Source organism: Podarcis vaucheri, assembly GCF_965113315.1.
Source record: "Podarcis vaucheri genome assembly, chromosome: 4".
Taxonomy (NCBI): Eukaryota; Metazoa; Chordata; class Lepidosauria; order Squamata; family Lacertidae; genus Podarcis; species Podarcis vaucheri.
Genome location: NC_138762.1, coordinates 11,545,783 through 11,561,886, shown reverse-complemented (window position 1 = coordinate 11,561,886; position 16,104 = coordinate 11,545,783). Strand labels below are relative to the sequence as shown.

General features: G+C 46.0%; 1 protein-coding gene across 1 annotated transcript; it reads left to right on the top strand.

Moving 5' to 3' along the window:
• The first annotated feature begins 6,793 nt into the window (after window positions 1-6,793).
• Window positions 6,794-11,623, top strand: NDUFC2 (NADH:ubiquinone oxidoreductase subunit C2). Its single transcript, XM_082219671.1, has 3 exons — window positions 6,794-7,049; window positions 8,212-8,355; window positions 11,414-11,623. Exons 1-3 carry the CDS (start codon window positions 6,896-6,898, stop codon window positions 11,461-11,463), a joined length of 348 nt encoding a protein of 115 aa, XP_082075797.1. The 5' UTR covers window positions 6,794-6,895; the 3' UTR covers window positions 11,464-11,623.
• Window positions 11,624-16,104: the final 4,481 nt, after the last annotated feature.

Sequence of the window (16,104 nt, the reverse complement as noted above, 5' to 3'; positions counted from 1 at the left end):
CAAATCGAACTGGAATACAAAGAAGGGAGGTATGAGGAGGTCCGAGGAAATAAGTGTATGGAAGTTATGTTATTGAAAATTAATGTGTGTTTTTAACTGTTTTTTATTTTTTTTGTATGTTTTCTTTTTTTGTTATATCTTAAAAACTTTCAATAAATATCTTTTTTAAAAAAAGAAGTTTGTACAAACTGAATGATTGGGGGGGGCTTCCTGCGACAACTGCTCCTAGGGCAAAAGGAGAAACGATCTGGAGGTCTAACCGACTGATTTGCAGTTAATCTGCAGCAGTTTCTGATTCCCACGTTGCGCAAAGCCTCTCCTCCCAGAGGGGAGGTAGTGTGAGCGGGAGCGTATTCGGCCCCCTGCGTCATTTGCCACGCCCGTCAAGCCAGCCAATAGGGTTGGCTTGGGGGCGGAGCCTAGCCTTATTCAAACGGCCGCGCGGCAGACCCGCACCTCTTTCTGCTTCCGGGAGTCGTGGGATCCAGATCTCTTCGTCGTCCTCGCCAGCTCCTCTCTCCTCCATTCCTTCTTGCATTCCTCCTCTGACCAGCAACTCTCTTCTCTTTCCTCCTCGAGGTTTGGAGGCTGCTTTGGGTGGGGGGCGGGAAAAAACCCTGATTTGTTTGGCTTTCCCCTCCCTGCCTTTGTGCTTTGTTTTTAGCTTCATCCGCTGTGTCCATTCCCCCCCCTTTTTTATTTTCCTAACATAAAATACATATACATTTACACAATACACACACACAACACACCTTATTTTCATAACATAACAGATACCTACATTGCTCTATATAATACCTACCTATACTGTACATATCAACGTACCTACACACCTACCCCGCAGGGACACCCACCCAGCCCTTGCGTCATTTGTTGGAATTTCCCCTGCCGGGACTCCCCCCTGCCCTTCAGAAGATAGAGCCTCCCTGTTTTCCTTTTTAGATCGCCGGGCTCTCCAGGTTCCTCTGGGGTTTTATATTGGCTGGCTCCATTCAGCCAGGTGGGCTTCCCTTTTCTTTCTCAGCACCCCTCCCCAAACCTTTTTTCAGCCTTACTGGTGAGGTTTCTTATTTGCTAGGGCCTTTCTCCCTCAGCAAAGGGGCTTCTTCCTCCAAATATTAACAAGGAACATTGCCTGAACGGGTGTGCTTTTCCCTCCAGCGCCCTTCGCCCTACATCTCATCGGGGCTGCTTTTGTTTGACTTGCTCCTGCATTTTGCCCTTTGTTATCCAAAACTGCTTAATTGCCCTCCAGTTGCCTTGCCAGTAGTCCTAATCGCTTCACTGCCGGTGACCGAAGCCTTGAACTTGGGTGGGGGGTTTACGTCTTGTTTCCCTTTGAATCACTTTATTCTGAATTGATTTGGCTACAATTTATCTTGGTTCATTTTAATTTTAAGGTTTACATACAAATCTTTTGGCTACAGTTTATTCTCTAGCGGCTTGGAGCTCTGCAAGTTTACTTGAAACAACACCAAGCTAAGTAACAGCTGCAAATTTATTTCACTTGGTTTTGAGTTTAAATTAACTAGGGGTTCTAGAATTATATTGCATTAATTGTATTTAAATTGGGATTGGGACACATTTGCCAGTTTTACAGGGTTTTATTTTGTCTCAATAATTCGGTTTTGCTTTCGCAATTAATTTATCTAAGTTGTTGCTGGCATAGTTTTGTTGCCTTTTCCTTAAAGCTGGCTTATAGGGCTAGCCTTAAGTGATAATAAATAAAAGATATATAATAAAAAAAATTTAATTAAAAAATAAAAATAAATAACAAAATCCAATCAATCAATAAAAAAGAGACAAGAAGTATAATTCACACTACTGTGTTTTGCTGTGTATAGTGTTGTTTAGCACTGTGTAACTGTTTCCCAATGGCGCCAAAGAGGAAAGTTCCTGCCGAAAATCCCGCTTCTAAGGCAAAACGTCCTACCTCAAGCAATCGGGAATCGCGTAAGGAAGATTCTGATCCTAAAACCATGTCTCAATTATTTAATGCTCTCAGGTGTTTTATAAATGATTTTGAACAACGTATTGCTAACAGTTCGCCAACGTCCTCCCCTTCTCCTAGTTTTATTACTGACACGGCGCCTGATGCCTCATCCCTCGATGGTGAGCTGCCTGGCACATCTGCGTCATTATTTAACGAATCCCAATTTGCAAGCGCAAGTACGCGGGCTATGTTGTCAGCTAATCAACATCCACAGACTCGTGCTAGGTCCCGAATGTCCCGCGCCTTGTCAGCAGCAACACATGCTACAGGTCGATCGGCTTCTGTTCCACCCAGTAACATGTCTATGTCTCAGTCTTCTTCTAGTCTTCTTCAGAGCTCTCAGCCAGGGGTTCAACTTCCTGATTCTGAGATCTCTGATGGGGAGGAGGTGCAGCTTCAGGCATCAGCCGAGCAACAACCCACCACAACAGATAAGCCGGCAGGGAAGAGACGCTCCAAGAAGAAACACGTTTACGAGAAGTCTAGATCACGGGATACGGATGAGGAGTCAGATGAACTGCTTCCACTTAGCATCTTCGGCCCAGCAGCTGCCGGAACCTTTCTCGGACCACCTCTGGAGCATTGGAAATGTGAAGTTATCAAGGGAGTATTAGCCTCACTGGAACCTTCTACTCTCAGGTCGTATAAGAAAGCCTGGTGCGATTTCCTGGATTTCAGATCCAAGGTTTCAGCTCTTGCCCCCAATATCCCGCCCACTACTGATCACGCGTTACAGTACCTAGCGCACCTGCATAATTTGGGATGTGCAGCAGAAACCTTAAGAATCCATTCGGCTGCCATCAGCTTTTTTAGCAAAGTTATATTCTCAGCTGACCCTTGCGCTGATTTTATCGTTCGTAGAGCAATTAAGGGCTGGGGCAGACTCCGACTTGCAAATGGCGAGAGCAGAAAGCTGGTAACATTTGATCTCCTCTGCCTGATACGCCAGAAACTGAGGTCAATATGTTGGTCAAAATATGAAGCACGTTTGTTTACCGCGGCATTCTCCATTGCCGCCTTCGGAGCCCTGAGTGTTGACGAGGTTGTGTTTGAGGCCCAACCCGATAGTTCCTCTCGCGGCCTCCACTTAAATGACATACAATTATCCAACTCCGAGTTAATAATATGCATTCAGCGGTCAAAAACTGACCAACAGGGAAAGGGTGTCCCGATTAGACTTTCTGCTTCTGAAAACCAGGGTCCATGCCCAGTAAAAGACACTAGGCGGTACTTATATCTTAGACCACCTGGCTGTGGCCCTTTGCTCATACACGAGGATGGTTCCTGTTTGAAGAGGCATCAGTTCATGCAAGTATTGCGCAAAGCAATTGATGCCTGTGGTTTCCCTGCAGAGGAATATGCTGCCGATTCTTTCAGGATTGGGGCCGCCACAACGGCTGCCCCTTTAGGCCACTCAACAGATAGAATCAGAAATGCATTGAAATGGTACATATGAAAGAATTTTTAGAACGCAACCACTTACCTGTCCTTGTTTTCTTACCCTCAGCTTCTTCTAACATTCAAGTTTGGATCTGCAGTCACAGTATCGTCCACTGGGCCAGAGATTGCGGCTTGGGCGACAACCTGGGACTGCCTGCAAGTGTGAGAGTTTCCTGGATTTCAAGACGTGGCATGCGATGGGAGGAGTTGATGCCAGTTATAAAGGCAAAAGCAGCAGCGTTTGACCCACCTGACATCCTGATCATTCAGCTGGGGGGGGGGAAACGACTTGGCCTTCAGGAAGAGCTTGGACTTGTTATTGAAAAAAGGACTTAGACGAACTTGCTGCTCTGTTTCCGGAGTCTACCTTGTTTTAGTCCTCCCTTCGGAAGAGGAGAGTTTGGCGTGGCAGTCGTTGCCATCGACAAATCCAGGAAACTCTTGAATCGTGTGGTGGCCCGCAAATTGTGTTTTATTAACAGCCATGGGATCAAGCATGTTGACATCAGATTCAGCGAGGCGGCCCTGTTTAGAGACGATGGCGTTCATTTGTCTGATCAAGGAAATAATGTGTGGTTGGCCGATATCAGTAGCATTAGGGATTGGTTGCAGCTGTGAGGGTATTTGGCAGCGAGCCTCTTTGGCTCAGGTGGTGGTTAGGCATTGGAATATGTGTCCTGTGGGGTCATATATAGGTTGTTTGATCCAATGCCTAAGCCAATACCACTCACATGCTGTAACCAATAAAGTTGTGGCCTCCTTTAGCCCATTAACCTAAAATACATGTGTCCTTGTGTCTTATTTACCTGTTGTAGGTCCTCGACTCACAAAGGGGAGGTGTTGTGAGCGGGAGCTGTTCCCACATCAGCAGCTTGTGAGGCTGGTGCTGGGGGGAAGTGCTGCTTCCCCCCCCCCCCTCAGCCTCATAGATCCCTGAAGCCTTTGGAGCACAGCGGGACCTCGCGCTGCCCTCCAAAGGCTTCGGGTTCCTTTTGCTGAAGCCAGGAGAGTCTTGCTCTCCAGGCTTCCAAAGTAGCCACCTGAAGCCTCCAGAGCGCAGCAGGAACTCCCGCTGCACCCCCGAGGCTTTGGGTGAACGCACCTTGTTTTAGAGGGGGAGAACAAGAAATTTTTTTTCCCCCTGTTCTCCCCCTCCTATGGTCCGTTGCATCATATAGAGCGAAAAATATGGTATGTTGTTTGATCCAATGCCTAAGCCAATACCACTCTCATGCTGTATGTACCCAATAAAGTATTGGCCTTCTTTAGCCCATTAACCTAAAATACATGTGTCCTTGTGTCTTAGTTACCCTACGCGGGTTGCGGGTCATCGACTCACAACAACCAAACATTTTCCACCTAAATTAGGCTGGACTGAAGAAAGCTAACCAGTAGTGGCACATCAATCTCTGACTTTTGTCTTCTGGGTTTCTGGGGGTTTTCCTGTTGTTATTCTGTCTCTCACAGCTACAGTAAACCTACCATTAAAATTATGGACTGGTCGTTTCTTCATCAGAGGGCAAATGGACAAATTTAGCAGGGGATCAAATACTCCCACACACACACATCCCACACTCTATTCATCTACTTGCACTGGCGTGCTTTCGAACTGCTAGGTTGGCAGGAGCTGGGACAGAGCAACAAGAGCTCACTACGTTGTGGGGATTCGAACCGCCGACCTTCCAGTTGGCAAGCCCAAGAGGCTCAGTGGTACCTGGCTTTGGTTTGTAGGCCACTAGGTTCAAGTAAAAAAAAAAAATTGTAGAAGGCTGGAATCTGCCCACCCCAGGTGTAAACTACAACATTGTGATGCAGCAGCAAAAAGCTTGTGCTATTCTAGGCTGCATCAACAGAAGTCTACTGTCTATACCAAGGGAAGTAATAGTACCACTATATTCTGCCTCGGTCAGACCACACCTGGAATACTGTTTTCAATTCTAGGCGCCATAATTTAAGAAGGATGTTGACAAGCTGGAAGGTGTGCAGAGGAGGGAGACCAAGATGATCAAAGGTCTGGAAACCAAGCCTTATGAGGAATGGTTGAAGGAGCTGGGTATGTTTATCCTGGAAAAGAGGAGACTGGGAGGAGATAATAGCCATCTTCAAATATCTAGAGCAGGGGTCAGCAAACTTTTTCAGCAGGGGGCCGGTCCACTGTCCCTCAGACCTTGTGGGGGGGCGGACTATATTTTTTTTGGGGGGGGGGAATGAACGAATTACATCCGTTCTGGATCTGGCTCCTGGGCCTTAGTTTGCCTACCCATGATCTAGAGGCCTGTTGTGGAGGATGGCTCGAGCTGTTTTCTCCTGCTCCAGAGGGCAAGACCCAAAGCAATGGATTCAAGTTACAAGAAAGGTAATACCAACTACATCAAGAAGAACTTTTTGATGGTAAGAGCTGTTCAAATTTGGAACAGACTCCCTCAGAAGGTGATGAACTCTCCTTCCTTAGAGGCTTTTAGGCAGAGGTTAGATGGTCACCTGTCACGGGTGGTTTAGCAGAGATTCCTGCATTGCAGGGGGTTGGACTAGATGACCGGTGGGTTCCCTTCCAACTCTACATTTCTATGATTCTAAGCCATTACTGACTTCAGTGATGGTTTAAAGCAATGCTGAATACCAGTTTCTGTGAACCTCAGGAGCCTGGCGTGCTTGCAGTCTTCAAACTTTTAACTGATTTTATGTATGTATATGGATGCGGGTGGCGCTGTGGGTTAATGACTAAGCCGCTTCTGGCGAACCAGAGCAGTGCATGGAAACGCCGTTTACCTTCCCGCCGAAGTGGTACCTATTTATCTACTTGCACTTTGACATGCTTTCGAACTGCTAGGTTGGCAGGAGCAGGGACCGAGCAACAGGAGCTCACCCCGTCGCGGGGATTCGAACCGCCGACCTTCTGATCAGCAAGCCCTAGGCTCTGTGGTTTAACCTACAGCAACACCCACGTCCTTAATTGTGTTTTGCTATTAATATACTTCTTAACTGTATTTCAGTCCAACAAGTACTTTGATAAAGTACATACCGTATTTTGTTATGTGCAATTGTCTTGAGATACCTATTAGGTCCATAAATTACCATTTAGCATATATTTAGCACAAAAAACAGGGACAATTTGTTGTTGACAAAGGACAGCTGGACATATAAAGGGCCCCTTCAGTAGCTTGGGGCCTCATCAAACTTAAATCCGGCCCTGGGAGGGCGGCTAGGAAGCGGGGAACCAAATAGTCGCGGAACCTCCGCGTCGCTGGCCGCGTGCAATGCGGAGCGGGAGAAGACGTCGCTGACGGACCGCCCTTGCCCTTGGCTCTGAGGCGAGGGAACCAAAGCGCCGCGGAACCTTTGCGTCGCGGGCCGGGAGTCGCGGGGGACGGTGTTGCGGGTCGGACCTCCCCCTGCCCTTGAAGCCAGGCCCTCCCCGAGCGGCGCTGCTGGGTCTGCGCGCCCTTGTCGCCGGCCTCCGCCATGCCGTCGCCGCTGTACCTCCGGCTGCCAGACGAGGCTCGGTCGATCCCGCCCCCGCGGCTGTTCAACAGGGGCTCGGTCTACCTGGGCTTCCTGGGCTGGGTCAGCGTCTTGCTGGAGAACGCCATCAGACAGAGGCCCGTCCTGGGAACGGGTGGGTCGAGGCCAGCGGGAAGGGAGGGAGGGAGGGTTCCTGAGGAAATGCACTCTGTGCATGCTCAGGGGAGGGGTGGTTGGTGCCGGGGAAACCGCTCTGCGCATGCCCGGGTTTGAGGGGATTCCCCCCAGGGGAAGAACTGTCTCCCTGGGCAGCCAAGGAAACCACTCTGTGCATGGTCAGAGTCTGCTTTAAATATTGGGGCGGGTGGGGGGAACCCAGGGCCGGGTTTCAGTTTGATGAGGCCCTACGCTCCTGAAGGTAATGGGGCCCTTTATATGTCCAGCTGTCCTTTGTCAACAACAAATTGTTGCTGTTTTTTGTGCTGAATATATGCTACATTGTAATTTATGGACCTAATAGGTATCGAAAGCCATTTGCACATAACAAAATATGTATTTTATCAAAGTAATTGCTGAACTGAGATACAATTAAGAATTATATTAATATATGTCCAGCTTTCCTTTGTCAACAACAAATTGTCACTTTTTTGTGCTGAATATATGCTATATGGTAATTTATGGACCTAATAGGTATCTCAAGCCATTTGCACCTACTGCCATGCAACCAGTCCATGCAGAATGTAGGCACCCTATATATAGAAAGGAGCAAACCAGTGATATTTTAGGGAGCAGGATAGCAGGCAGGGCCCATAACTTACATCATAGGAGCCTACACAACACAAAACACTCTTGCTGTATGTAGGTTTTATTTTATTTGTTTTTTATCTTATCTTTTGGAAATGTACATCCAGTTTTTTTCCCTTTAATTTTTTTTGGGGCCCCCAAGAGAGTGAGGCCCTAAGCTACAGCTTGTTTAGCGTATACGTAAATCCGGCACTGGGGGAGCCACACACATACACCCCATTTGAATGGCAGTGACCGTTAACTTTGGTGGCCCCCGGCCCCCCTTAAATATTTAATTATTGGGGGGGGGGATGGACAAAGACACCTCAGCCCCTTGGAGTTGGTTCCTATGGTTCGAGTGGAGGTGGGTGCACAGGGCGAGTCGCTGCCCTGCCTTGTGCTCACAACTCAGGGTTTGGTGCGAGAGAAAACGCAACTCTGCGCATGCTTCATGGAGGTTTCCATTCAGCCTGTGAAACTGCTACCCCTGCTCTCCCTCATTTCCCCCCTCTTTTTTCTTTGTCCTGTTCCAGGAGTCCATCGCCAAGTCCTGGCCACATCTCTTGGCTTCTATGTAGGTTATTACCTCTGTAAGCGAGCCAATTACGAATATGCTTTAAAGGATAGACAACTTTCAGAATACATAAGGCACCATCCTGAGGACTTTAAGGAAAAAGGTACATTTGTGATAAGCTGTTGGGTATTGCACCTCCGTTGCTCCCATGGATATATGATGTGATATCAGTTCAACAGTAGCAGAGATTTAAACCTCCTTGTCCCCACACAGTTGTAAGACTTTTTTCAGGTCCACTACAAGCAAGTCTTGCTTGCTGTTCAACGATTAAGCAAGTGGCTTTTAACAGCCAAGTTCTACTGCACGAAAACGCCACAAGGGGGTGTAGGAAAGCAGTGCTTGCACACATACTGTATATGTTGTATGCGCACCCCTAACCATGGTTCTCAAAGTGTATGGAAGGCCTCTCTCGGGAAGTAAAGACAGCCACGCTAGAGTGTTCAAAGCTGATCCACCTCTCCCTGGAAAGTAAACAAACACCCCTCTGAGTGAACCATACATTAGAGTTCCAGCCCTTGTCAGTGGTTTGTATAAATTGTACCTCCCTATTTTTTCTGTATGTGAATGTGGCAGTGGAAGATCCCAAATCTCAGAGAGAATGTGTTCTGTGAGGCTACTGTTCAGATATATGTGAAATAAGGCAGCTTTGGTGAAAGAGAGAGAGTTCTCTGCTGTCCATCTTTCCAAAAAACCCAGGGCTAGTTCATACAACATCCGTGTTGAGGGCTGTATTAGTTGTGCTAAATAAATTATACTCTGCTTTTCTTCTCCACAATGGTGTAGTAGTAGTAGTAGTAACTAATAATCATTTATTTATACCCCGCCCATCTGGCTGGCCTTCCCCAGCCACTTGGTGCGGCTCCCAACAGAATAATAATAATAATAATAATAATAATAATAATAATATAATAAATAAACCGACAAAACATCAAACATTAAAAACTTCGCTGAACAGGGTTGCCTTCAGATGTCTTCTAAAAGTCAGATAGTTGTTTATTTCCTTGACATCAGAAGGGAGGGCGTTCCACAGGGCAGGCGCCACTTCTGAGAAGGGCCTCTGCCTGGTTCCCTGTGATCTTACTTCTCGCAGGGAGGGAACCTTGGAGCTGGACCTCAGTGTCCGGGCAGAACGATGGGGGTGGAGACGCTCCTTCAGGTGTTGCTCATAGCGGCTTAAAAATATAAAAAGCAAGTATCGAAACAACAATGATTATCGAACAAAATGACAAGTTGGTTGACAACAAAGAATCAAACGAAAAGGAGCAAAAAACTAGACCTAGCACTCACAATTAAGAGCAACATAATGAAAAGGCTTTCTATAAAAAGTGAATGTTTTTGAGTTGCCGGCAGAACACAAAACGTAGAGAAAGATAACCAAACTCCTTGTCAGCAGGGAGTGGGTGGGTGGCACCAGAGAGAAGGAATGTTGTTTCCAGCTTTGTCCCAATGTACAACAGCACGTGCAATGGGGGCACAACCGCTAAACCTTTAAGGATAGGTAGATTTACATAGGCTTTGCTTTCTTTCTTTGTTATCCTGCTTACAAGTAATCAGATCTTCCTGGCTGCTTCTGCTACCACTACTGTGACATACCGTTATTTGATTTTAAAGGATGGGAGGAGGCAGAATAGAGTGACACAGTGACAGCTGCAAGCACAGGCCACAATTCAACGCAGAGTAAAGTACAGTGGTACCTTGGGTTAAGTACTTAATTCGTTCCGGAGGTCCGTACTTAACCTGAAACTGTTCTTAACCTGAAGCACCGCTTTAGCTAATGGGGCCTCCTGCTGCTGCCGCGCCACCGGAGCACGATTTCTGTTCTCATCCTGAAGCAAAGTTCTTAACCTGAAGCACTATTTCTGGGTTAGCGGAGTCTGTAACCTGAAGCGTATGTAACCTGAAGCATATGTAACCCGAGGTACCACTGTATACTTAAACTCAGTGAAATTGATGGATTTAAGCACATATGTCTGCGTCAGGGTTTTAATAGCTATGACACCTCGTCTTAGAAGGCCAGGAGAAGATAATCCATCAGTTCTGTGATATGTGAATGTTTGATGTCCTGCAGCCTTAGCGCTGCAGAATACCGCAGAGCCATCTCCGTTGCCGGTTTGGAGCTCAGAGCATCGAGTCAGGCTGTGTGGAATCCTTTCCCTCTTTAAGAAGCGGAGAGAGCGGCTGAGGAATGTGTGGGCTGGAGGAGAAGGAGCAAGAACAAATTTCCATTGGATGGCTTGTCCCGTGGCTCTTAACTGTATGCCCCATATGTTATGCGTCCCAACCACATCCCTGACTTCTAGACTTGCAGTTGGTTGTGTAGAAGCTGTCCTGAATCTCCTGCCAAGTAATCACATCAGGGGTCAGCAACCTTTTTCAGCTGTGGACCTGTCCACCGGCCCTCAGACCATGTGGTGGGCTGGACTATATTTTTTTTTTGGGGGGGGAGAACAAATTCCTATGCCCCACAAATAACCCAGGGATGCGTTTTAAATAAAAGCACCCATTCTACTCATGTAAAAACACCAGGCAGGCCCCACAAATAAGCCAGAGATGCATTTTAAATAAAAGCACCCATTCTACTCATGTAAAAACACCAGGCAGGCCCCACAAATAACCCAGAGATGCAGTTTAAATAAAAGGACACATTCTACTCATGTAAAAACATGCTGATTCCCGGACCGTCCACAGGTCGGCTTGAGAAGGCGATTGGGCCGCATCCGGCCTCCGGCCTTAGTTTGCCTACCCTTGAGTCGCATGATCACTTCAGACCATTGCTTTGGTCAGAGGCGGTGGCCCAGTGGGACCTCCCGGTTCAGAGAGAATATGCCATTAAATGTTAGTTGCTAGAGAGGAAGCAACAATAAGGGAGAGTTATTGCCTTCATGCCCTGCCTGTGAACTTCTTCCCAGAGGCATTTGATTGGTCTCCAAACGGGGCCAAACAAGATGAACCTTAGGTCTGCTCCAGTAGCACTCTCCTGATTGCAGAATTTGGGTTCCTAGCACAGAATTCCTGGTCCATTTTGTCATTCTGCATTATTTTTGAGGTTTGCATTTGCTTGGGGGCAGGATAGTTCTTGCCTTATTTTCACTGAAATCTTTTTCTCGTTAATTGTAATGCGAAGTGGCTTTTTTAAACAGTGTTTCTTCTTCTTTTTATAGAAAAGAAACGCATGGCAGAAGTTCTGGAGAATTTCCATCCAATTCGCTGAAGACTTACCAAGCAGTTGGTGTCTCACTCGTTGCTTTGTTATCCCACGAGTAATCTGTTGAGTGTGGGATATGTGCATAACCTATGTCAGTAGCTGAGATGAAATACTTGTTTCAAACACTTGGACCTTTAATCTTATCATTAAAGCTATGACTAAGTAATGTGTGTTTTTATTGTCACAAGGTAGTTTGGAATCAGGTTTAATTAACGAATGGGATTGAATGATATGGCAATAGTTTCTGCTTTGGGGCCAAGCTAAGATGTGACACTATATTATTTCTAACAATGGCCACTAGTCATGAGGGGTATTTGCAGGCTCAGAGGCAGTACTATATATTATTTATTAATACCTTTATATCCCATCTTTCCTCTAAGAAGCTCAATTTGGTATACATGGGTCTCCCTCTTCCCATTTTTTGTGAGTAGGCTGCCCTGCCCTGCTAGCTTTCAGTGGCATTAAAAAAAAATCGTTTCATTTTCATCATCTTCTTTGGCGATCACTCATAGCTGAGTAAGATTATCTTCCATAAACATGTGAGTCCACAAGTGACTGTGGAGGCCAATTCTGGACCCACACATCCTTCCACAGTGGGGACATTGGTTTCCTGGTGGGAGTTGATCACGGTGAGGGTTTGCCAAGCGTGCCTTTCTCTTAGCATGTTTATCCTTTGCGTCCTGAGTTCGAGTGTCTTCAAAGCCCATGACACCTTTGGTAAAGGCTGTTCTCCAGCTGGAGCGCTCACAGGCCAGTGTTTCCCAGTTGTCAGTGTTTTTACTACATTTTTTTTTAGATTTGCCTTGAGCCAGTCTTTAAACCTTTTTCGTTGACCACCAGCATTACACTTTCCATTTTTAAGTTGGGAATAGAGTAGTTGCTTTGGGAGACGATCATCAGGCATCCACACAACATGACCAGTCCAACGAAGTTGATGTTGAAGAATCATTGCTTCGACACTGGGGATCTTTGCTTCTTCCAGTACACTGGCATTAGTTCGTCTGTCTTCCCAAGTGATGTGTAAAATTTTTCATATAACCGCAAGAACAGATACCCTACCTGAAGAACTGGACTCTTAAGTTGGGTAGGAATAAAAAATGTAACATACTTCAAAACACTATAGGAAAATAAAGTGCATTTTAAATCCAAAGAGCATATATAACTGCTAAGTTTTTCTCACTTTTGCCCAAAGTTGTTGAGCTGATTTTCCAAGACATTTTCCTACCCGGACACCACTGCCAACTGCATTATTCCAAACATGTCTGGGAAAATCCAGACGTATGGTAACCCTAATATATAATGTTCATTGCACCTGTTCAATCTTGCACTTGTTGTTTAGTTTTGGATGCCATTCCCCCACCCCCGTGCATTTTACACGATACTAGTGCTTATTGCACACAGACAGATGATGAATCATCTTCATTCCAATTGTATCAGATAGAAGTGAATACGGTCTAGTGTTCCAGATGCAAATGTAATCCAGGAATAGTTTCCACCCAATCCAGGTGTCTCAAACAAGTGAGCCATGCTGTAGGGGATGTGGGTACCCTCTTTAGTGCTGCTAACCATTCTGACATGCTACAATCCCTGTTGGCTTACCATGCACGCTGTAAATTCCGCCCGTAAGATTCCTTCAAATCCAGCTCCACATGTCCTAATAGTTCTAGCCCCAACATCTCCAGACAAGAAACATAAAAGCACACCTTTTTTTATTAAATTAATATACTGCCCTTCATCTAAGGATTGCAAGGCATATTACGGTATAAATACACAAAAAGGCATAACACAACGGCAAACAATATCCCCCTCCATGCCCTAGATTGTTTAATTAACCAAAGACCTGGGGAAAGAGGAATGTTTGCGTGTAATGGAGGTGGCAGGACATGTTTCTTTTGTATTCTAAGGTCTGAGGTTAAATTCCCCGCAGGTCCAGCTAAAGGCAATGTGTGTGTCTGCTTCACAGACCCAGGTATAGTTGCCCAGTACAGTTAAAAGACCTGAACTGGAGATGCATATTCACATTTCTGTCCTCGATTAAACTTCAAACTCCATTGCGCAACCTGCAGAGGATCATGCCCTTCAGATGTTTTGCACTACAATTCCCATCATCCCTGATCATGAACCATGGGCACCAGATTGCGGAAGACTCCTCTGGAGCAACTGGGGAGCATATTAGTTGCCTGAACATTGCAGCGTGATACGCATTTGGATATATAGCCAACACAACCAGTCTACACAGACAGTTTGTGATGTTTCAGGAAAATCCATATCCTGAAAGCTCCTTATTCAGCCCCCTGTCTTTGCTAGAATAGCACGAACTTCTTAAAACATTTCAAGCCGGTCTAGATTTTATTTACTTAAGGGGTTTTGTACCAGCCTTTTACCCCAAGGTCTGGAAAAAAAATCACCCAATTTTTAGGTGGCCCACAAGCCCCCACTCCAACCTTATGGTTTTATGCAATGTTGACCCAGCATTGCATACCACACATCTGCTGAAGCTGCGTGTTCAAACAGACCTCCCATATTTGCAGATTTTGACTGCTCTTTGTTTTGGGTGCCAGAAGCCTTTTCAAGAAGCAGAGCAGAGTGACCTGGAAGCCTGTTTGCTTAGCTTTTTCAGCAGCCTGTCCGACCTGCTTTCTGTGAGATTCTGAAGGTTAAAAAATAAAAAAATAAGTTCAATACAATCTATTTCATCTTCTAAGGTTAGAAGATGTCAGCAAGGTGATGTCTCTTAAAAAGCAGAGACATCACCTTGCCAACAAGGTGACCTTGCCAACAAGGTAACTATGCCAACCATAGTTAAAGCTCTGGTTTTCCCAGTAGTGATGTATGGAAGTGAGAGCTGGACCATAAAGAAGGCTGATCGCCAAAGAATTGGTGCTTTCGAATTATGGTGCTGGAGGAGACTTTGGCCACTTCATGAGAAGAGAAGACTCCCTGGAAAAGACCCTGATGTTGGGAAAGATGGAGGGCACAAGGAGAAGGGGACGACAGAGGACGAGATGGTTGGACCGTGTTCTCAAAGCTACCAGCATGAGTCTGACCAAACTGCGGGAGGCAGTGGAAGACAGGAGTGCCTGGCGTGTTCTGGTCCATTGGGTCACGAAGAGTCGGACACGACTAAATGACTAAACAACAACAAGGTTAGTACAAAAACAAAACCTGCAGACTAAGAACCTTTAGGATGCTAGGAATGTGCCGTATGCTGAGTCGAACCATTGAGGCACCTGCCTCAGCTGCATGGCTTCAGAATACTGCATTTTTCATCTCTCCCCCTTTAACTCTGTTCCTTGCTCAGGCAAACAAGGGGGTCCCATGTTCCAGACCCACCAGTGCCAGGTTTACAGTGGTACCTCGGGTTACAGACGCTTCAGGTTACAGACGCTTCAGGTTACAGACTCCGCTAGCCCAGAAATAGTACCTCGGGTTAAGAACTTTGCTTCAGGATGAGAACAGAAATCGTGCTCTGGCGGCGCAGCGGGAGGCCCCATTAGCTAAAGTGGTAGCTCAGGTAAAGAACAGTTTCAGGTGAAGAACGGACCTCCAGAACGAATTAAGTTCTTAACCCGAGGTACCACTGTACATATAAGCTGAACAAGCTATAGTTTATGGTCCCACTCTCTTGAGGGCCCCCAAAAAACGTAAAGGGGGAAAAACTGCATGTGCATTTCTAAAATATAAGATAAAAAAACAAATAAAATAAAACCTACATACAGCAAGAGTGTTTTGTTTTGTGTTGTGTAGTGTAGACTCCTATGATGTAAGTCATGGGCCCTGCCTGCTAGCCTGCTCCCTAAAATATCACTGGTTTGCTCCTTTCTATATATAGGGTGCCTACATTCTGCATGGACTGCTTGCATGGCAACATGTGCAAAAGGCCTGAGATACCTGTTAGGTCCATAAATTACCATATAGCATATATTCAACACAAACAACAACAATTTGTTGTTGACAAAGGACAGCTGGACATATAAAGGGCCCCATTACCTTCAGTAGCTTAGGGTCTCCTCAAACCTAAATCTAGCCCTGAGACCTGCTACCAGTTTTGGTAGCTATTTCCTGGCTACAGGACAAGTCTGGGGAATCATGCGCTTCTTTCAAAGCAAACAAACATATTTTGTTACCATCAGTTCTTGTTTCGGGACATGGGTTGGTGTCACCTGCCCTGGGAGCTCTTGGCTGAGTCCAAGCATGTGACCGAAGGTTGATCATCTCTCAGCCAGCTGCAGATTTATTAAAAACCAAGGGGGACATAAGGTTGGAGCAGTTTGTAGCAGGATAACAGCAGAATTCGACATCGCTGGATGGAGCTGTTTGGCAGCAGATTCAAGGATGAGATAGGGAAGAATGTTAATTCCCAGAACGTGTAATTGATGTATGGGATTCACTGCCACAAGGCATGCCTATTAAAAACAAATTCCTGCAGATTAGGCCTATGGGTGTCTTTGGCAACTAAAGCGAGCATCCATGTTCAAGGAAAGTGTACCTCTGTATACCAGCAATTAACTAATTAATTACGTTTATATCCCACGGATAAGGCATACGTAGAACAACTCCCCATTTTATCCTCACAGCAATGCAGCAAAGGAGGTTTGGCTGAGCGTGAGTTACTGGACAAATAGGGTGCATCATTTCAGAGTGGGT

Bases quoted from the DNA above. Each gene is read 5' to 3' on its own strand.
- NDUFC2 (XM_082219671.1), top strand. From the start codon at position 6,896: ATGCCGTCGCCGCTGTACCTCCGGCTGCCAGACGAGGCTCGGTCGATC. The intron at 7,050-8,211 runs GTGGGTCGAGGC...GTCCTGTTCCAG, and splicing joins GAGGCCCGTCCTGGGAACGG to GAGTCCATCGCCAAGTCCTG. The intron at 8,356-11,413 runs GTACATTTGTGA...TTCTTTTTATAG, and splicing joins TGAGGACTTTAAGGAAAAAG to AAAAGAAACGCATGGCAGAA.